Raw genomic sequence first — 23255 nt, 5'->3', positions numbered from 1 at the left:
AAATATTTTTTATATCGATAGCAGTAAAATAATATTTAATTCCTTGAAGGCATACAACTACAGTACGGCTTACTTGCTTGTGGTTATCATATAAAAGCAATTACATTATTGTCGCGCCGTGCAAGGCATTTCACTGCGAGTGGTTGGTAGTGAGTTGAGGAAACAAATGCAGGGTCACAGGTGGCGTTAAGGAGGATCTGGACTTCATAAAACTTTCCTTCCAAACAAAAGGTCCCTTATTATTCAACTTTGATGTGCTCCCACCTCACTTGGCTGTTATTGGTTACTTCCAGCCACTTGCCACAGCAACAGTGTTTCTTTTGGAGCTGAATCGTGTAAGAGGGGCAGCATTGATCTCACGTAGGGATTGATTCATGTGCCGGGTTGATCTGTTAGAGGCTCAGAGGAGCAATCTGTGCATGTGCATTCATCCTGTGTGAGACAGAAAAGTTGTGTTGAAAAACAAAAAAAAGGAGAACCTTTATACTGGCTCTGGCCAAACCTTTTTTATTTTTTTCACTGCTTGATCAATCGTGCACGTCTTAAAATGAGAGCCAGACAGGCTGAAAACTGGGTGTGTTACAGTTTAAATAAACTTTGAACTTCTGAAAATCAGGAAAAGCATATTATTGGAGCTTTAACAAAATGCTCTGCTGTGGCACGTAATCAAGAAAATTGAAAAAGAGAAACAGTTGGAGGCAGGAAAAAGTCTGGGCCAGACATGGTGAACAGCAAACGCAAACTAACGAGGAGCTCACAATGAAGAAATGAAACCTAGTTGTATGTAGAGGCTCTTTTCAACCACATAATAGTGAGTACTCATTTTTTTCACAATGTAATACAGGGTATGCAGAAAGTAAATAACTGCAGTATGCAGTTATTTAAAAAAGTTATAAAAAAAATGAATAAACAAAACGAACCCTGATGTGGGAAAATGTCCAGTGTGCAGCTGACCCGTCTACCTTGCCTTCTTTGTCTCATAGTGCAATGCGCCAATGCAGCAGTGGCTTTCACAGTGTCATAATATGTACAAACTGCAGGACTAATGTAAAGGACACAGTGTATACTGCATTGTAAACGCAGTGTGCAGTTTGTGTGTTGAAAACAGCCTGAATGAGGACGGTAATGACTCCAACGATGCAGGAAGGGCAAATCAGTAACCAAACCCAGGTGTGAAACGTGGGCAGGAGGCAAAATTAAAGGCTCAAACTAAGGGAAGATTCAATTCCATGTGAGGATGCGCTTTAATCTCTCTGTCTTTTCAACCAAGTTTGAACAGAAAAAAGCAAATGATGGAGATCTTGTTTACCAACAAAGAAATAGACAATTATCTAATAGAAATCTCAGAAGACCGTTGAGACGCTTTCCTGTAGCTACTATTTCAGAATCATAGTCATCACTGTCATCATCATCACTGGGCCCGGGGTCTTGAAATGAAACAACCTAAGATGAAGTAATTGTTTAGTGTGTGTGTGTGTGTGTGTGTGTGTGTGTGTGTGTGTGTGTGTGTGTGTGTGTGTGTGTGTGTGTGTGTGTGTGTGTGTGTGTGTGTGTGTGTGTGTGTGTGTGTGTGTACAGTATGTGTGTGTGTCATATTCAGTCTCATCCTCTCTACCTTACAGCCTTGCTTTAGTTTATTGAAGTTTGAAGGCTTCTGTCTGGAGTTTGACTCAGTCTTTGTAACATCCCTTTTTTCTTTTCTTTTTTAATAATTTTCCTATCCTTGTTGTAATTTCTCTGAACATTGCATGGAGTGAAACTGCTGAGACATCCATTCCTAAAAAAAGGGTGGCAACTGTCTTAAATATCTTCAGCTTGTGGATTATGGGTAATGCTGCTGAATGATGAACTTCATTTTGTATTATATACTGAGGGACAGCAGCAATTTGCTGAGGTCTTTTCTTCTTGGCATTTGGTTAACGCACACCTGAATGCACCAGTGAACTGCCAAAACCTTTTTAGTTAGATAGTTAGTTTTATTTTGGTCCATTAGTCAATCAAAACATGCACCACAGTAAAGCTGGAGATATAAATAAATGAACCAGAAAAGATGTAGACTGAAGCCGTAGCTTATATAATGCCTACCCTTTTAAAGAGGTGCTCACACCTGCTTGAGGATATATTAATGGATTAACAGTCTGTTTACCCATCAATTCCTGTAGAACCAGGGAGGCTACTGTTTCATCACTGCTTCTGCATTTTGGCTTTTACTAACAGTATGAAGCCATATATTTATGTTCTCTGTGGTAATATTTACACGAATAAGACTTTGTAAGGAACAGAATACATTTGTATGCCCTGATACCTAAGACTTTAGGAGTAACCTTACCATTTAGTCCTGCTGATCCACTCAAATGTAGAGGCTGTTTAGTCTCTCCGTGGCCCTGTTATGTGGTGATATTTGGATGATCGCAGACCTTTGTGCAGAAAATGATGTTCTACTCGACATGGCAACATGGCTTCTTTCACATCACAGGCCCCCGTTAATTATGTTTTTTTCATCTATTGCTGTTTGACTAAACAATATCAAGCTAAAAACGGACAACTGTCTCAATATCCGTTGTAACTATGGTGTTGAAACATCTCCTACTGTACTTTGAACTCCCAAAAACCCTCAAATAACCATGAATATTCAAAAGTGCTTTAAGTTATTTTGAATTTATACATCTATGCAATGTTTGTAAAAATGTGGATTTTTTGGGTACGTTTGGTTCTGCTGCGTTCTGGTGTCACTTTGTATTTCTATAAACAGTCCCACCAGTAAGCAGGCTGTGTTATACGGTCATGTGAGGAGGAGAGGAGTCAGAACACACCGGCCCTGGAGGAGTCACAAACGACTTTTCTCTAACTTTGCTTGTCAAATCCATCTGCACTGAAATAATGACTGGCAAAGTGAGCTAAAAAATCATGGTCTACATTAATGTCTGGTTTTCTGTTGATCACATTTTGCAGTGGAGAAACAGGCAGACTGTCATGGGAAAGGGGATAGACAAGGAGACAAGGGAGACATCAACCCAGATCTAAACGCAGACACGCATGCATTATAATGCAACATAATGAGAATGACTTTCAAACTAAAACAGGAAGTAAAGCAACATGGTATGCAAGACAATTGGACTAAAATGGAAGACCTAGGAAAATAAAAACTCAAGAAATACTAAAATATAAAAGCAAAGCCATAACATACACCCAGGATTATGTCAGACATAGAGATACTTTATAGACTACAAAGAGAAGCTCTTAGCTTTCATTTTACAGGCAGAGAGACATTGCTCTGGCAGTTTTCTTTTAAAGGAAACAATTCAATTCAAAACTCTGCCAAATTTCCATATAATTTTCCTTCTTTTATCTTGAGCAAATGCTGTCAGCATTGAAAGCCATACTGAGGCCATAAAAGCTACCAGCCACCATTCACTGCTACGGAAAGACTAAAGGACAAACAGAAGAAGCCAAGCTCTGTTGAGCTTTATTATTCCTCTTCAGTTAAGATGCATGTGGACTACAGTGCAATAATGCTGAGCCTCTTTGAAAGATATTTTATTCATTAAATGTTGTCATCGTTATCATACAACATCTTAATGTCCTGTTTCAGGCTGAGGCAGAGGTTTTTCCTTGTGAGTCTCCTCATAAGCAGTGCAGTGACCGCTGTGTGGCTGTCACAGCCTCAAGTAGATCCCTGCTCGCAGGGCTTTGTAAGGGTACAGTTAATGACCTCTTATCATTCCTCTCTGAGGAAATAATTCACAAACTGTCTCTACTTCACTGATTAGGCCTCAAAGGATTCTCTGATGTTATTTCCACTTCCTCCTTCTTTTCTTGTAATGCAATACGGTCCCTCAAGTTCTCATTTGTATAAGTTATTCCATGACCTCGCGTTCCCTAGAGCTGTTCTCGTCTGACACCGCTTGCCCTCGGGTCATGACTTTTTATGTAACACTTTTTGACTGTTTGTTTATTTATTTGTTTATTCTTTTTTTTGTACTCTCTCAACAGAATGATACCTGGGCAGAACTGTACTCCTTTGCTGTTTTCAAGGCGATGAGCCACATGCTGTGCATCGGTTATGGCCGGCAGGCGCCGGAGAGTCTGTCAGACATCTGGCTGACCATGCTGAGTATGATAGTGGGAGCTACCTGCTATGCTGTTTTTATAGGCCATGCAACAGCTCTGATCCAGTCCCTTGACTCCTCCAGACGGCAGTATCAAGAAAAGGTGAGGAGACAACCCTGTACCATTTACTCAGCTCTCTGTATTCGTTGTTTCTAATTCATAGTACTTAAAATCCCATAATCTCCTTTTACGTCCCCTCTGAAAGAGAGGATTGACATTTAGTAAATGTGCTTTTTCACTTGCTTGACAACATTAGATATGGCAAGGATCAAGTTAGCTGAAGACAAACAGCAATTCCTTCACATCATTCACATCTTTTCATTTTTTTATTAAAAAGAGGCAACCTTTTACCAGCAAGTTTTTTGGGTACACCTGGTATACTTAATAAAGTGGCCACTGAGTTTAAATAAGCCATACAGTGATAATCCACATTTGTTTTTACAGTTTTTTTTATAATTCAGTCAAAGCAAAAAAGTATACATCTCCTGTGCTTTTGCCGCAATAACATATTTTCAAAGATTAAACTCTTGTAAGAAAATTGATTAGTTAGTTTAGTCTAAGTATTGGAAACTGTGGGAAGTAGTCAGTTTTATTTGTTTGAAGATGATATTAAAAAACAAAAAATAACATAGCAAAGTCATATTTACTCACCTCCTTTTAATCATAGATTTTTATGTGTAAGAACTAAATAAAAATAATATGTTTGTACTGAATCCTAGTTTTAGGCATGTTCACTCTTCGACAAACAACAACCATATTTTTGTTTGACTGTGCCATTATTTGTATAAAAAAAACAAATCAAACCAAAAAGAAAAAAAAAATCATGCAGGCAATACTAAGCACCCCCATTATTCAACAGCTTGTAGATTCATTATTAGCAGCACTAACATGAAGCAGTCGATTCTTAAATCCCTTCATAAGTCTCTCTCATCAGTGTGGAGGAAATTTTGGCCAATTTTAGCCCCATCAGTGGGGTTGAGATTTGGACTGTGACTAAACCATTCCAAAACATTGCTAGTTTTAGTTTATAGTAATTCTGATGTAGATTTACTAACACACCATACCCCATCGTCCTGCTGCATGATCCGATATCAATCAAGCTGTGGTTACAAAAGAACTCTGAATAATCACCCGTCCACCGACGTGGATGGACGTGGGTACGAGGTGTTTCTGGTGGAATGCTGTGGCCGGGTCACTTTGGTCTCATCTGTCCATAGAAGATTGGTGCAGAGGTCTTGTTTGTTCAGAAATAGTTTTGTGAACCTCAGTTGTGCTTCCATGTTCTTCTTAGAGGCTGTTTTAGTTCAATCTTCCTAGTTTGTCTTCTAATTGCGCTGTTGTGGACTTTTACATTTCCACGCTTGGTGAGCCTGAGTTGTTCTTCTGTGAAATGCTGTTCTATTTATTTCGCTTTTTAAAATGAATGCATTTATTGATCAGCAGCACCTGGCGGGAGCAGTATGGGGGTTGGGGGGGTTGAGGGGGTAGGTAGTATTGCCCTCTCAGTTTCTTTTTTGGATAAATTTTTTTGTAATTAATGGCATGGTTAGAAATAGTAAAAAAAAAATATGTTGCTGTTTGTCTGAGATTGTTTTTAAGGTTTAGACCCACTATGATCACATGATCTTTTTTATTATTTATTTATTTTTTTACATGAACAGAAAAAGCATTTGATTAGATGAGGGGGTACTAAATTTTGCACGACTGTCTTTCTGGATAGAACCAGTACGTTTTTGGGTTCTGGGCAAGTTGTCAACAGGTCATAAGAAACAAATAGTCAGCAGGACATTTTTTTTACAGATTTAACAAACAAGATATAATAACCAATTCAAATGTAGTGTTTATTAGTATAATCAGAGCATTTTTCACTTTTTTCAGCACTTTGTTGTGAACTGATAAACTGTAAGTAGTGAAATGGACATGTACAGTTTATAAATGTTACTAATGGTGAAGAGCTTCAGAATTCAGGTTTAAATCTTTTGAATAAAGGCATGGATTGAATTAATTGCATTATTAGTAACAACGCTATACCAAATGAAAGAAAGCACTGAATTCAAAGAAACAAAAGAATAAAATCCATCTTTGAATGATGCTATTTTTTCTTTTCGTAGTTCAGCATTCAACCCATAATGATCATCCACAAAGTCTGAAGAGATGCTGCAGAGTAGAAATCACCAAATAACAGCTAATATTTACTGTGATTCCCATTAAAAACACAGCTCAGGAATTTTTAATTATTTACAGGCCACCTGGCTGCTGACCTCAATTCATTCATCCACTAAACCCAAAATGTATCTGCATTTGTCTCTTAACAGGTATTCATCTTGTTCCCAGATGTTACCCTCTTTGTTGACTGTTTGCTTTAACTATTTAACTTTTCGGGATATTAATTAACTTTTCAATATCATTCAATCAATTCACTATTCAAACAATGCAGAATTTCTATCTTATGCATATATATTTTGAAAGATAACAATTAGTGGGGTGACTTTACCCCACAAATGACATTAACCAACATCAAAACAAATTGTTTACACTTTAACTTAAACCTGAGACCGTCACAATTAACCTCTTAGTTTCATATTGTCGTTTGGTTGTATTTGATGTGAACAGCACCACATCTGTTGAAACAAAGATGTGGACCGGAGCGCTGCTGATCGGCGCTGCAGCAGTGGCCTGTGGTGTTAGAAACTCAGCCCTTCTGTTTCCAAGCAGAGTCTGGCTGGCTGGGGAGCAGGGGGAGAGCTGATGGCCGCCAGCAGCCAATCACAGGCTGCGGGTGTGTTCGGCCAGGTAGAGCCACATTGCCGGGAGCTGGGCATAGGCGTGTGTGTGTGTGTGCACTTGTGATATGATGTCCCTTTGGGCAACCGTAGAACTGATGAGGCAGCAAACCAGTGTGTCCTGCCAATGTCATCCTGAAGGTGACATAAGCACCCATGGCTTCCTTTCTCTCCTGTCTCCTCCCGATGATTCCCTCATTGGTCCTCCCTCTACCTGCATGCTCTTTCCCCCCAATCCCCCTTTACATGATGTCATCCCCTTGCCTCTTTTCCCCTAACCTGTCCCTCTTCCTTTCCACCTGTTTTTCTTGCTCTATCTTTTTTTTGGTCTCGGTCTGCTTTCACCTCCTGATCTAAATTCCTTTATTTTCTTCCCTTTCCACTTTCTCTATCCTTCCTGGCGACGGTGTCCTTGAAAGGTGCAGCGCTAGTGCTACCCGGCTGCTACAGGGAGCAAAGTGAGGGGGAGGGGAGACCTGTGGGAGACGGAGTCCTGGATATTTGAATGCTGTGTATTTCGCATCAGAGTTTAGAGTGGTTTTTTCTGCTGTTTTTGGCTGGCTATCATTGAGTGAAACTCCGGCAGTATGAATCATGAGAGATAAAGGCTTTAGAGGACAGCGATTCAGCTTGTATTTTGCTGACTAGTGCTTATATCCCTAGCGTTTGTCCCGGAGGATGGGAGTTAAAAGGCTAGAGACAAGTCCATTGTTTTTTATCCTCCGGTGGTGGTCACTGACAGAAAGGGACAATTACACAAAGCCCTTTTTGGTCCTTGTTGACGGATGCTTGAAAGTTTAATTTCTGCCTGCAGGTTTAAATGTCTTTTGGTTAAAGCAGTAACTATAAAATAAAATTAGGAAGTATTTGGGGGCTGTGGTGAGCTGTATAAGCTGTTCTCTCACAGAGCCTGTATTGTTATTCTTACTAACGATAAAGTGAGAAACATACATGTACTGACATCATACACTTGTTCATACTGCTGTGTGCTTCATGTGCATTCACAAGCATTTAAACATTTTCTAATACAACCTCATCCCATCTTACAATATGTCATTTTTCTGCTGAGGGCAGTAAAGTGCTATTACCCAGAGCTCGTTTTCTGACCGGCTGTCAGATTTTCTTTTTCTCCCCCCCTTGGGATTAGTATTTCAGTTGAGGACGAGTGTATTACGAAAAAAAAATAAAATTAGAAAAATGTATACAGCAGAAATGTGCCAACGATGCCTCTGCAGCGGATGCAGATGCCACTGGGTAAATTTGCCACGGTTCCAAGTATGAGCATAAGAGATATTTGCATCATTTGATGGGTGCTCATAAAAAAGAGGGGAAAAAAGCTGCTGACAATCACTCCTACTGTCCCACAGTGGAGAGAGCTAGCATTGTGTGGAGGTTTCTATTCTAGCAGGTGAGGTTTGTGGAGAATTTGACTATAGCTTTGGTGCAGAGACCTGAGAGTTAACCACACTAAAGTGACAGTGACACAAAACAAACAGAACTACTGTACACAGAAATAAACTCATTTGTATCATGTTATGTTAAATCAATAGTTCAACCAAAGTTCAAAATCAAACTGCAATGAGTTAGCCATTAGCACATTGTTAAAATTTAACTGATTAGCATATATTAACCTAAGCGGACGTTTGAAAATAAATCCCATACCACATTTTTCAGGTTCAAACCTCTGACCTTTACATTGCTGGAGAAGATGCTGGGGCCATCCATCCATCCATCCATCCATCCATCCATCCATCCATCCATCCATCCATCCATCCATCCATCCATCCATCCATCCATCCATTTTCTATACCCGCTTTGTCCTTTTCAGGGTCTGCTGGAGTCTATTCCAGCTAATTTCAGGCGAGTCAGGGGTTGACCCTCGACAGGTCGCCAGTCTATCGCAGGGCCACATATACAGACAGACAACCAGACACACTCACACCTACGGGCAATTTATAATCATCAGTTAACCTACTACGCATGTTTTTGGACTTGCAAACGCCACACAGAAAGTATGATTATCTAAACATTTTCTGACAACTTGAGGCATCGTTATAACTTTAGAAAAAGTTTGGTAAGTTTGGTATTGTATATATCAACACTGCCCTCCCCCTCCCAACACATAATTATACTCACAGGCCTACATGCATCCCCAACACACTGCACACGCACTACACACGTCACACACCAAATGTATTCAATGATAAACGGAATACGCCCCCCCCTCCCTTTCTCTCTCCTCTCCTGCTTATAAATACCTGTCTGTCTTATGTCTCCCTCATTTCAAACACAACACATAATACATTTATTCTTCTCCTTTACTTGAGGGGAACAACAATAAAATATACGAGACTGCCAAGAGGGCTGGTGAAGGAAACACGTGCAAGCACACATCCATGCACACATACTCCCCAAAAAACTCTTTGTTTGAAGATTAAAATGCATATATATGATTAAGGTTTTACCAAACTTGGTATTAACCATTATTATATATGCACAAAAGGGAAAAAAGTTTCGTATTGGAATTAAGGAGGATGGTTTTAAGCTTGAAGCAAATAGCTTTGGAACATGCAATCAGCAAGTGTGTATTTGTAGATTTCCCACCCTGCGCTACGTGTATAATTATCATCTCATTTTTTTTCTCCAGAAAATTCATGCTGTGGACCAAATGCTTGTTCTTTATTCATGTTGTGTGCTGTGCAACCACTCTTGCTCAGAGAAACACAAACAACTGAAAACCTAATATTCTCCTTCATTCATTTCATCCATCCGTCATCTATACCCACCTCAGGGTATAGATGGACCCTGTTCCAGCCCTCTTGGGTGAAAGAATAACCACCAAACTGCTGGGCTGCCTCATTTGTAACTGAACATCAGATGTAAATTGTCAACAAATATTCTGGCCTGAAGAAATCAAACCAAAACAAAAGCACACACACTCCCATCAGAGGTACAGATGCACCTTTGCAAAACAAAGGTTTTGTTATTTTTTTCAAAGTATTTTTTGTCTTGCACAAGATGTTCTTCCTCAGTTGTGGCCAGTGATAGTCACTGATTCAATCCAATTCAATACAATTTTATTTATATAGCGTCTATTCCAACACAAGTTGTCTCTAGGTGCTTTCCAGGGACCCAGAACCCGACCCTCGAGCAATTATTTCATAAACATAACATAAACAATGGCAGGTAAAAGCTCCCATAGTTGGAAAAAAACCTTAAATCAAACAGTGGCAAGTTAAAACCCCCCTTTAGGAGGGAAGAAACCTTGAGTAGGACCAGGCTCATAAGGGGGGACCCTCCTGCCGAACACCAGCTGGCAGAGCAGGAAAAGGGAGATCAGGAACAGAGAATGAGGAACAGAGAGGAGAGACACAGACACAATGGTTAGTTGGTGTATTACAGGGATGACTATATATATATTTAGACAGCAGACATTGAGGTGGTCAGAAGGTGGGACTGCAGGTCAGGATGTCGGCAGATATCCAACAGACATCTATACAGACAGGTGGGAGAAAGCAGTGGGATGGTCAGAGGGTGGGACTGCAGTGGAAGCTCTGGCCTGCAAATATGCACAGAAGAGAAAAGGAGGGGGAAGACCAGCACAAAAAACTACAAGAACAATGGATAACAATGATGGTGATGAGATACTTCTAATAACTGAGAGTGGATCTGAAATAAAGGAAAGAGAAGAAGAGGAGAGAAGGAGGGGTTACGGGCACCACTCTGTGGGTCATGTTGGAGTCCCCCTGCAGCTTAGGCCTATGGCAGGATATCTACAACAACGTTATGTTTAAGACGAGCTGCTCTCATCTGATCCTGCAGCTGCAGCTATGACTACTGGCCCTAACACACTACAGTTTACACTAACTAGAGGTTTACTAACACTAACTAGAAGTTTACTAAACACTAACTATAGGATTTACTAAAAAGAAAGGTTTTAAGTTTGGTTTTAAAGGTGGATGTGGTGTCAGCCTCCTTAACCCAGATTGGAAGTTGGTTCCATAGTAATGGTTCCTGATAGCAGAACGCCCGTCCTCCAAATCTACATTTATACTCTAGGAACTACGAGTAAACCTGGACTCTGAGAACGGAGAGCTCTGTTAGGAACATACGGTACTATCAGGTCTAGCAAATATCGTGGAGCTAGGCCATTCTGGGCTTTATACAGAAGTAATACATTTTTTTATTGGATTCTGAGTTTTACTGGGAGCCAATGGAGGGAAGCTAACACTGGAGAAACATGGACTCTCTTGTTGATAAATGTCAGCATTTACACTGATCTGGTCAAGTAAATAGATAAAATGCAAAAATAAAGTAAAACAAGCAACCACATAAAAAATGAGCAAATGTATTTAAGTGGATTTTGCATTCAGGGATTAAAAAAGTAATTTTGAATAGAATTGAACTGAATTATCGAGCCATCACCTCAAGTTGTCATCCCCTTTTGAATGAATATATGATTTCCTGTATTTCCTAGAATTTCTTAGAATCTTAAATTGATTAAGTGAGACTTTTTTTTATTGTGTGTTGCTACTCCCTCTGTACACATCTCTGAAATTGAAGACAGACAGGACACGCTCGGGCTTACTGCTATCTGATCTTCCCTTTGTTTGGTGGATGTGCTTCATATTGTAATACGGAGATTTAGAAGTGAATGAATTATACATCCACATGGCCATTCACGGTTAGCATGAATAAGTAGTAGTGATATGAAAGATTGCTGAGGAGAAATCTGAGAATGATATCAGGTTCATATGCATTAAAAGATGAATGAGGACAAAAGATAATCAACCCTCTTGATTGACAAATCCTAAACAGAGTTTAGATAGGAGAATGCCAGTGGAGACTTTGTTGCTGCATACACTGCATCAGAGTGGTGCAGAAGCCACTTTCACTGTCATTGGGGTCTCAGTCCCCTCTGCATGACCAAATGTGTGCCGCCTTCCTTTTGTGAAGCTGCAGAGATTTCAGGGTCACCTGAGAATGATCGATACTTCACACTGTGACATGGCTCATCAAGTCCAGTCATGACATGTCACCATCTCAGTCACATCTCAGTCCAATCAGCCTGTAGCTGCTTCGGTAGTTCAGACTTAGCTGAGTCACAAGCTGCTGGAATGGGCTTCATGTCTGAATGCGGCTGCGTGGTTGGTGCGTATCTACCTGAGAGAGGCTTCCCTTCGCTGGCAGAATTCACCGCAGCCACACTTTCAGTACTTCTGTTCACAGCTGGGCCCACCAGCTGCAGTGATAGTACTGACACATAAGGTAAAGAGCTGCGACACAGGGCTGGTCTCCGTCTGCAGATGTCAGGAAACGGAGCCATGCAAGTATTTGAGAGTTTATGTCGGAATGTTTCACCACAGGGGCTATGCAACTGCCCCAGAACAAGAGATGGGTACTTAATTAAAATATTTACATCTTAAATGTTCCTAAAGGAAACTCTCTCACTGATGTATCAGTCAGGACCATCTCTTTTTTTTCCAGAGTAACGGTACCTTTTCCTGCCTGCACTGCAGAACAATGTGAAGTCATGGTATACCAACTTCCCTTATGCTTAGTTAGTATGTGACATGACTCTCGAGGAGTGTTATTAAAATAGTTTTCAATTCTGTGGCTCTGTAATCCATCTGAGTCAATTAGAGAAATAATCTCTATAAGACTGATTTACAAAAATCTGCTGTTCCTCATGTCATACTTATGCATTATGTTGATTGTGGGCCTATAGTGTTATAAAACTCTTTTTAAATCAAATTAAAAGTGAAGATGTGCTGTAATCACAAGTAAAGGTCTGTCGTGCTGTAGGTTTTGGTGCATGACCTAAAGTATGACTTCATTACCCTGTGCAGCAAAGCTTTGAAACAGTGATGCTCTGTGTACACGGGCTTTCATGTGAGCAAAACTAACCAAATGCGTATTTTTTCCGCAGAGAGCAGAGAGGCAGGCCATTTGTTTCTGATAATAAGCAATTTTCATTGTAATACTTTCAGTGCTGCTCCTGATGACTCAGAGATTGTGACTGTTTGAGCAGGTGGACCTCATTGTTTTGCTTTGGGCCTCTGGCAGGAAACACAAGCGCTGACAAGGTGATGTCTGCAGCAGGAGTGAAGCTGAGACCTTGCATTTGTTGGCTGGTCTCACTGCTCTGCAGAAAACCTATTGAAGTCCTTTGTAATGTGCAGGTTGTGGTTCAGGGCCACTGGAACATAGGTGTCATGGATAATGACTCCTTTAGTCACTGAAAATTGTGAGTACACAGTGTATGCCAGACTGCTGTCCTGTCGAAATGATGTTTCAGACAGTTTTATAGGTTGCAGGTTTCAGCTGTAGTCTCAGAGACTCTTTATTTCAGCCTGTTGAAGTATGTGCTCTATAATCTATTTGTCTCCACAGTTAAAGAGATTTATTTTATTTATTAATGTATTTATGTCTCTCATTTCGGATGGATTCTGATAAAGCTAACGGTTTTTCTGCCAAGCTGAACACATTCTTTCAAATTGATATATAGTAGCGTCTAGAGAGTGTTTAGCATAGGGCATGAGCGTTTGTTGCAGCTGTGCAGCTGTGTGTTTTGTGTATGTTACGTCACTGTGATTTGTGAAAGCATTCGCTTACAGTGGAAGTGGGTAGTTGCTCATAGCTGAACGTGGTCATCCGACTCATGAGATGTCAGTGGAGTGATTGTCTGTCTCTGCAAAGGGGCCTTGTGATGGCAAGAAGTCCCAAGTCTGCCGGCAAGGACAGCCCTAAAACATGCACAACGTCTTGTCTGATCAGAGTAATGTATGTACAGCAATGTGCAGCTCATACGTGCGGCTCGTTTTATACGTGTAAATGCCTCGTGGGGAGAACAGGCTCAGACTTGGCATTAGTTTGCACTGTTTCCACTATGTTGAGCTTTAATAATAACTTCTGTAGTACGACATCCTGGACCTCCCTCTAGTGTAAAGACGTGCATCGCAGAGGAAATGTGGCTGACAATCTGTTGAATCATTGCTCCGTGCTCCTATTCTGTGTTCACCATTTTGTCTTCAATTGCAATGTAAAACATGCCTTGTGGTAACACAAAGCATTTAATGGACATTTGAGTTGGTTAAATGAGAAACTGAAACAAGACATCTAAAGATTTCATTTGCTTGTGCTGTTTTAACTGCAGAAGCATGCATATCTCCAGTAATGTCTAAAGAGTTAAAAAAAAAAAAAGAACTGAACTGAACTGAACTGAACTAACTAACTAAATTACAAATGTACATTTACATTAGATAAGACCTGGCATTTGTCTGCCATGGGGAAAAGCACAGTATGCATTTAATCCAGCAACAAGTGATTGTTCTGTACTTCCAGGTTTTTATGAGTTTCCATCAGACGTGAACATAGTACAGCACAATCATTCTCAATTCATCTTTAAATGACAACAAATCCTTCAAAAATAATAAAATTATAGTAAATTAATATGTGGATGAAGCCTCTGTATAGTCATATCCCTTTGGGGCCCTTAAAGATGCCAGACTGTATGAATATGAAGGTACATTTGGTTTTTCTCTTTAAGGTCACCACAGCAGATTTCTGTGTTCCACATAATGATTTGGCAAAGGAAAGACATTGGATTCTCTTCCTGACACCCCCTCCCTATTTAACAAGACTTGGGCACTATGAGAATACTTACTTATGAGCTCGTAGCGACTGTGTCACAAGTCATATCTGACGTAAAAATTGGCCAGTGTGTTTCAGTAAATGATGAAAAAACTTTCCACTAGACTTTGCGTTCTTGATTTCAGTAGAGACTTTTTGTAAAAACATTATTCTATTTCTTTTTGTTTTTCCATTTAATTCTTGTAATTTGATCTAAGAAAAGGGCCATTTTGCTTATAAAAAAGTTTACATGCCGTCCTTCAAAAATTGCTCAAGCTTTTTCTATCCACAGAAACAATATATTTCAGTTTTGGTGTCAAAGGTTTTTGTAGCCTTTATTGTACAAAAATACAGTTAAAACATGAAAAAATTGCCATCACCTGGCAACATTTCATCCCCTCAAAAAACAGAAAATCTGTTATTCAGGATAAATGTAAACCTTATGCATTGTTATACACTGAAGATTTTCACAGTTCTAGTGAGATTTTTACAGCAACAGGTTTTTGGTTCACTCAAACCAAATAATGCTTATTGTCATCAAACTTTTTAAGGCAATATAGACTTAATATATGTGAATGTTAACAGGCTGAAAATTCGTTTACCTTTTTGGCAGAATTATAAAACATCAAATATCACCAAAATCACAATTTAATAAAGAGAGTACAATTAAAACATGTAATCTAAAAAAAAAAGAAATGCAAATAATCCATTCTGCTTTGGGTATCTTTGCTCAAATTGTGTGTTCAGCATTCGTTGCTGGTTAGTCTTTTTAATGCAATAGTGGTTTGTGGATCAATAGAAACATGTTTTTAACTGTATGGATTGCATTAACAGAGCATCATTTCTGTCTATCCCACTTTCCCTTAGTACAAACAAGTGGAGCAATATATGTCCTTCCACAAGCTGCCCGCTGACTTCCGGCAGAAAATCCACGACTATTATGAGCACAGATACCAGGGCAAGATGTTTGACGAGGAGAGCATCCTGGGAGAACTCAGCGAGCCTCTGAGAGAGGTGAGACAAACAATAAGACGCATGTTTTCCTTAAATATAAGCTGGAGCTGCCTTTGCCTCTCCAAGCATCCTCTTTTTATAATACACACACGCACGCACACTTATTTCATTGCGATGTGCCTTTCCACAGGAAATTGTCAACTTCAACTGTCGCAAGCTGGTGGCCTCCATGCCACTGTTTGCCAATGCAGAACCAAACTTTGTGACCGCCATGCTGACCAAGCTTCGCTTTGAGGTGTTCCAACCCCATGACTACATAATAAGGGAAGGCACGATTGGCAAGAAAATGTACTTCATCCAGCATGGAGTATGCAGTGTCATCACCAAGGGAACCCTCGCCATGAAACTGTCCGACGGCTCTTATTTTGGAGGTGAAGGTTACGTTGCAGCTTGCGCCTGATCTCCAGGATGACGCTGAAGTTCATGTTATTTAATTTCAAGCTTTTTCCTTCCCTGTTTCAGAGATCTGTTTGTTGACGAGGGGCCGGCGGACAGCCAGTGTGCGAGCTGAGACTTACTGTCGACTCTACTCTCTGTCTGTTGACAACTTCAATGAAGTGCTGGAAGAGTATCCCATGATGAGACGAGCCTTCGAGACTGTTGCCATTGACCGTCTAGACCGCATAGGTAAAAAAGAGAAGAAAGACAAAATCTAAAATGTGATATTTTTCTCTAATGCTTTCACTGGATTAGAGCCTTATAAGTACATTTGTTTTACCAAAAATGCTCTCTAACAAACAGTATATATTGATTTAACGACTACATAGAGGATGCCAATGGCAACGTTTTTTAATGTGATTAGAAAGTCTTCTGAGATAAGTGTCTCTGCACTCAATCCACTCAGAAAATGTTTTTAAATGTCTAGAATACAACAGTGGAAATAGGCAGTTAAATGAGATGCACTGTTCAATCAAAAGGATCCAGGATACTGTAACTTGAGATGAAAGTACAGGGTGGCACCTTGATTTGGCTCATTGTTCTGGTAGAGGATGTACCTGGTGTCACAGACATCACATGCTATATCCTAATACTTTCGTTCACATTTTCAAAATCCTCAATTTGCTTGTTTTCTGTGTTTTGTTCAGCTTTTCTGTCCCCTCTCTTTCCTCTCTTTTTCATGCTTTTACCTCTTACCTTTGCCATTAGTCAATGTTTTGATACTTTTCCACAGGTAAGAAGAATTCCATCCTAATGCACAAGGTTCAGCACGATCTTAACTCCGGCGTTTTCAACAACCAAGAGAATGAGATGATCCAGGAGATTGTCAAGTATGACCGCGAGATGGTGAAGCTGGTGGACTTGCAGCGGCCACGGGCCATGTCTATGACCCCCTCTATCGGTGGCATCTTCGCCCCTCCAGGTCCATCAAACACAGGCTCTGCCATCGCCACCCTCCAACAAGCTGTGGCCATGAGTTTCTGCCCCCAAATGGCGAGTCCTTTGGTGGGTCCAGGGACTCTGCAGTCTCCACGTATGGTGCGAAGATTCCAGGTGATGCAGAACGTGTCCAGTCCGGTCTCTATGTCTCCTCTTCAGTCTCAGCCTCCCCAGACTCTCGGAGGGGCATTTGGATCTGCAATTTCAAGCCCACCAGTTCAAAGCCCGCTCACAGCTTCGGGACGGACTTTCCAGTACATGGCGAGTGTAGGACCCTCAGGGTCCCAGTTGTCCCTCGTGCAGCACCATGCACCCAGCCCCACACAGATCCAGCAGAGGCCTGTCTCCCACAAGAGCACCCACTCCCTTCATGCTAGCAGCCTGAGCCAGGACACCCGGGCCCTGTCTGCATCGCAGCCTTCGCTCCCCCAGGAGGCAACGCCGCAGGCTGCGTCTGCGTCTGCAGCTCCCAGCCCTCCACCCTCGACCCGCACTTCCAACACTTCCATCGGCCCTCCGCAGCCCCCTCACCACAGCTTGCCGGGGCCCTCAGGGGTGGGAAGATCGGCGGGAGCTCAACAGAGGGTGGCATTTGCCTCCACACCTGCTGGACCTGCTGGAATGGGGGCAGCAGCTGCTGTTGGATCAGGACCTCCAGACTCTGTAGTTCCCAAGAAGGATTCGATTGTCAGCCTTCCAGAGCTAGACTCTGCCAGATCCCGGCTGTCTTCCAACTTGTGACCCTGGTAGAGTTCATGAGAGGCCTTTTATGTCGGAGAATCTGTTCAGTGTGAGGTCAATCCAGCTGTTCTTTCAGCTTGCTAAATGACCGATCAGCTACTGCCAGCGTCACCTGTCATTCGACCTGGATGCACTGTGCTGGTGTCGGCAGAAAGAAAAGAGCTACTCAACGTCTAGAGACACTTTAGCTAGGAGGACTCTATACAATTAAACTAATATAACTTAAGGTTGAACTGGTCTAGTCTACTGTGGCAGCACCTTTAGTCTTGGTATCACCACTTTCACTCTGCTTCCAAACACCTACTGTATATTGCTGTCTTTACTGTAAAGATATAAAGAAAAGTATGATTAATGTACCTTTTGCATACTGTGTAGAATCCATGCAATGCAATCTAGCAGGAGCTGGACTTAAAAATGAAAATCAGGGACTTGAGGTCAAATGACAATGACATTTTCAGTGTTCAAAGTGTTTTGAGTGTAATTTTTCTGTATAAGCTGTTGTAGCAAAAGGACACACATCTTCATCTTGTTTAAAATAGTAGTGGAATTAGTGTTTTAGACCGCTGGTCGATCTTACATCTGTGTGTAAATAACTGCAAAAAAAGGCAAAATAAGAAAAAAAGAAAAAGAAAAACAGTGTGGAAGGATATTATATTCATTGTATCTACCCAAACCAAAGTTGAGCTTAAACACCAAGTCTGGTTGTGTCTGTATCAACTAAAAAAAAAAGAAAAGAAAAAGAAACATAGAAGAAAATGCCATTTATTTAACTGCCTTGATTCAACATTAGAAGCCATATATTTGGTTTGTGCGTATGTATATATGTGGGTGTAAGTTTGTGCGTGTGAGTTTGTTGATGTGTTTCGGTTCCATTTTCAGAGAAGGGACTCGCTCTCTGCACCGCATCGTCAAGCATGAGTGGTTCGACTTGCTGACGGTGGCACTGCCCCGTTTTCATGAATCATCTGGGAAGCGGTCAGCTGTTTGCTCAGCATACTGATTGTAACCCTGAAAGCAAAGATGGTTTAATAATCTGAGCTTTACTGGAAGGAAACATTTGTGAACAACCCATACTGTATACTTGCTTGTTTCTGTCTAGGTTCATTGATTAACACATGCAATATAATTCTGCAATACTCTACCCCGCCTATATATAAATATATATCTGAATATAAATATCTATATATATGCTGTACAGGAACTTGAACTTCTCTCTTTATGTTTTCTTTTTAATGTGAATTCCTAAAGAATCCAGCAGCTATTGTGGCTTCACTTGAGGTATGGTGATCCAGTGAACATGTTGTTACCTTAACCAAAAATGTTTGAGGGAATGAAAGGATGTGTCGTGTCTTTTTTTGTTGAAAACAGATTGAACAAGCTGCTTTAAACTGGTTTAGGGTCACAGGAGGAATCCATGTTGGAGCTCAGCAAGTCAGATCCTCAAAAATGTCACTTTAAAGCCCAAATTATTACGTTCAATTCTATGTTGAATTCGGGTTGGTGGGGGCAGTATAGGGCACAAACAGCTCGCTGGTAAGAACGATGTGCTCAATATCAACAGAAACTTTGGTGAATGTCTCGACTTTTAGATGACGAGTTTTTAGTTCAAGTTATGGGACCAGGTTAAGGCGTTGGTTAGTTTTTGCTCAACAGTCTGATCCTGTTAAGCCGAAAATCCTTCTGTTGCTGAATGTATGCCATATATGAAGGAAGACAGCTAATCAGATTCTAACTGCCATGTAAATAAAGGGACGGACGGAGACATGAAGAAGCTTTTATGATGCAAGGAGGTGGACATCGCTGTACGAGTTGCTGAGTGTCTGCGTAATCTTTTTTTTGGGGGGGTTGTTGCTTCTCTGGGTATAACTTTGCTATAGTTAATCAGATACCCAGAACTAACATGAGGCGATGATAGTTTTTTTTTCTACGTTTATTTCCTGAAATGGGCGTGAATGAGAGTGAGTTGAAACCACTTTGAACTCCTCTGTCCAAAGAGAGCACTGAGGACATTTGGTGAAGCACCTTGTGTTGCACTACAACCTTGTAATCTAAAAAAAAAACAATGATCTATTCTCTTAAAATGGTTGCTGTACTTCTCCTCAACCCAATATGTGGTTGAACTGAAGGGGAAGCAAGTTGGGATGGAAAATAGGCAGCTGATTAATCCGTTAGACAAACAAAGTTTCCAACTTCGATCAGGAGCCAGACTGTAAAAATCAATGCGATGGACATTTCACTCAGGTTTGCTACCTTTCCAGAGAGATGTATCAATTGCTGCAACATGGCTTTCTATTGTTGTAAACTCATCTATCTTACTTTCATCTTGTTGATTTGACTACGCTGAAGGATTCTCCTTGATTTTTGACTGACACAGAGAAACATTGAGGGCCAAGGGTGTTCATAACCCTGAGATTGTTATTAGCATAACTTCCTGCTTGGTGAATCGTTGGAACGATTATCCGGAGAATTGTTTATATCTTGAAACAAGGTGGAGGTGATTGTTTTTTTTAATCCAAGGGCTTCATCCTATGGCTTGTAAACCCTGGCTCATTGTTACTTTAGAGCAACCACATTTTCCTTTTCTGCTTGATCAATATCATGTTCCGAATAAACCTTCGTCACACCTGGGTTACGATGCTGCGACCCTGCTTTGTCAGCAACACAGGAACAATGTACTGCTTTTTCTCTAAACCAAAATTCCAATATGATTGTGAACATTTGAGTCAATGGCTATTATGTGCTTCGATACTGTTTCAGTGCAATCAATTGGTCCTCTCCCCTATTTCTTTGTGCTAATAATACCAGAGGTTGCCCTGTTAAGCTGCTATCAAGACAGTGCTGATATTTGAATTAGTCCACAGTCAGAGAGAGAGCGTGGCGGGAGAAGAGTTAAAGGGTTGATATTTCAGGAAATATCAGGTGCCATCTCTGCTTTATTGTGTCCATCTGGTGAGATGTGTAGTCTGCAGCTCACTCCTGCTCAAAGGGTCCCAGATACTTTGATCAGCACTTCTCTGTTTGAACCCTCAGCCATGAGGCTGATACAATCCTGACAGGAAACACGCCTCTGTCAGTTTATCTATTTGATATGACAAAAGAATGCAGAGTCTTTTGGCTTCACTTCTGTATGACACAGTGTTGTATTTGCCTGATGACGGTGGGTTCTAGGTGTTATTGTTTTATGGTTCTACTCCTGGACCTTGCTGTGAACGGGGACTAACGTCCCTCATACACATGTGACACTGACTGGTTTTACTGAGGATATCCAAGTTTCAAACCTCTCATTTTTGCTGCACCAGATATTAAGGGTACTGAATGCCTTGGTGTTGATATGTTAGCAAATCAGGGTATTATTTTTGTTTGTAAAACTGTCTCTTATTTAACAGTCTATTATATTTGGTTGTTGTTATACAGCTTTGTTTTTTAGTGTGCCCTATGCACATGGACTGTACATACCTTGTGCCTAGTATATCTAGTTTCCACATAGTCTATTTTTGTGGTATGTATGTGCCTGTAAAAATGCAAATATGTGTTTTTATTTTCAACTTGCAATATATGTAAAAAACCATTATAGATGAAGACTAGTATTGCTGAATTACAATGACAATGTCAGTATATATAATTTTCCCTGATAAGGGAAACACAAAATTGCACATTTTTGTTGGTTTGAGCCTTCCAACACCATGCGCGCTGTACTCTGTACTTTCATGTTCTGTACATACGGTAAAACACAGAGATGTGGGGCACATTGTTGTGTTTTTTACCACAACCTGCTGTTATAAGAAACATTTTCTACAGTGAGAGGGTGAGCTCTGTCTGGTTCTTGGTGGATATCGGCAGTCTAGACATTAGCTTAGATGACCTGCTTGCCACAAGAAGCCAAAAATGACAGAAAAACAATAAGTAAAAACATTGGAGATGCTTGCACAATATCAGAAAAATAGGCTGTGCATATGCTGGAAAATGTTATTGAACTGTATTTTTTGCACAGTTATTCTCACTGAAGCTGGTTGTACACTGATCTGGTGTTTGCCATTAAAAAAAAAAAAAAAAAAGACTCTCTAAAGGTGAATCTAACTAATGAGCCACAGCAGTGATGTGAGCACAACTCCCAGTTGAGTTTGCTGACAGATAAAGCAGAATGCATGCTTGTATTTTTCTTATCTAAGCAGAGTTCTGTGTATAATTTCTTGTGGGACCTTTAAATCTAGACATTGTCGTGTACCAACTACTGTACAATGATTTAATTTAGTCAAACAGTTAAACTTTTGTGTCGTAGCTACTGTAGCCTGCTTAACTTACCTAAGCCTTCTCTGCTTCAGGACTCTGTGTGCTTGAGTTTGTGTGTGCGTGTGTGTGTTCCTGTGCCTTTCCTTCTATAACGTTGGTCCCACTTGAGAATACGATGCCATTTAGGGGTTTGAAACCCACATGAGACTGAGACAGGTGCCAGCACAAGCTGCAGAGCGTTAAATGGTCATAACTACATTTATTCTCCAGACAAACATAAAAAAAGGGAAAAAAATGCACAAAACAAAACAAAAAAATAAATTAAAAAAGAAAAACACTGAAATGCTTTCTAGAAATGACTCTAGCACATCCCTAGACTTAGTAGCATTCCACAGCCCACACGAGCCGCTTCATGGGGGCATCTAGACACACTTTACCAGCACCATGTAAAAAAAACAGCACAGATATCTGACACAGCTTGTGTGCTCTCTCTCTCTGGGGGCCAGTTTGCAACCATCTCGGGCTGTGCTCAGCTTCTGCTCTTGAAACAAAAAAAAACAAAAAAAAAACAAGAAAAAATAACAACAAAAGGTTCAAGTTTTACAGAACTCTGGCTCTGTCTTAAGTTGATGTCTACAATCCAGGGACAACTCAGCTCCCGGCCCAGGTCACAGTGCTACCAAACCTATCTGGAAGAAAGATAGAAGGTGATTTTTGTTCGTGTCCAGTCCTTGCAAGCTGTGATGCTGCTTAGTGGCGGGGGCGTGGGGCTGGTTTGAACCTGTGTCTAAAAGGCTGTCTTGTCCACCACCTCTGCTTGACGAGAACACAGAGCCACACCCTGGTCAATCTCAATAAACTGGTCTGTCAGTCAGTGGCAATGTTCTTTTAGCGTTCGTAAACAGATGATACATTGTTGTGCAATAAAAAAGATGAGCGCATTGGCATACTTATCTCTGTGTGTGCACTTTTATTTGTGGATTTTGTTTGCTGATGTGCCAGGTTGCCTGTATTGTCAGAGTGTAGATGTGTGCGTCTATGATCCTTCAACATGGCTCCTGAAATTACACTAACAGCTACAAATGCATGGGCTCTCACACACTTTAACCTTGCCACGGCTCCCCCGCACCACCACCACACCCTCATCCTACCCTACATCAGTTGAGATCTTTCTCTCTTCTCTGCAGACAGGGGCTCCGCTGCATCCCTGATGAGATGTCTGAGCTCTGACTAAGAGCTTTCCACTCATGTGTCTGTGTGCATGTGAACACGCACGCATACACACACACACAGCGCTGCACAGCAGTAAGTGAAATTTGTTCGATACCTAAGAGGGTGTGCGTACACATGCGAGTCTGAGTCTTGTAT

General features: G+C 40.8%; 1 protein-coding gene across 1 annotated transcript in view; it reads left to right on the top strand.

The window, feature by feature from the left end:
- The window catches only part of LOC133452634 (potassium/sodium hyperpolarization-activated cyclic nucleotide-gated channel 2-like), a 34493-nt gene extending 11688 nt beyond the window's left edge, over positions 1 to 22805 (top strand). The window contains exons 4-8 of the mRNA XM_061732093.1: positions 3994 to 4212; positions 15393 to 15539; positions 15670 to 15910; positions 16002 to 16166; positions 16711 to 22805. Of these exons, the coding sequence (XP_061588077.1) occupies positions 3994 to 4212; positions 15393 to 15539; positions 15670 to 15910; positions 16002 to 16166; positions 16711 to 17657 (1719 nt within the window). The 3' untranslated portion in view covers positions 17658 to 22805. The remainder of the gene's footprint in view (positions 1 to 3993; positions 4213 to 15392; positions 15540 to 15669; positions 15911 to 16001; positions 16167 to 16710) is intronic.
- The last annotated feature ends 450 nt before the right edge of the window (positions 22806 to 23255 follow it).

The sequence above is a fragment of the Cololabis saira genome, chromosome 10 (assembly GCF_033807715.1).
Source record: "Cololabis saira isolate AMF1-May2022 chromosome 10, fColSai1.1, whole genome shotgun sequence".
In the NCBI taxonomy this organism is placed as follows: Eukaryota; Metazoa; Chordata; class Actinopteri; order Beloniformes; family Belonidae; genus Cololabis; species Cololabis saira.
Note: the sequence above shows the minus strand (reverse complement) of the source record. Positions and strands in the feature narration are given on the sequence as shown.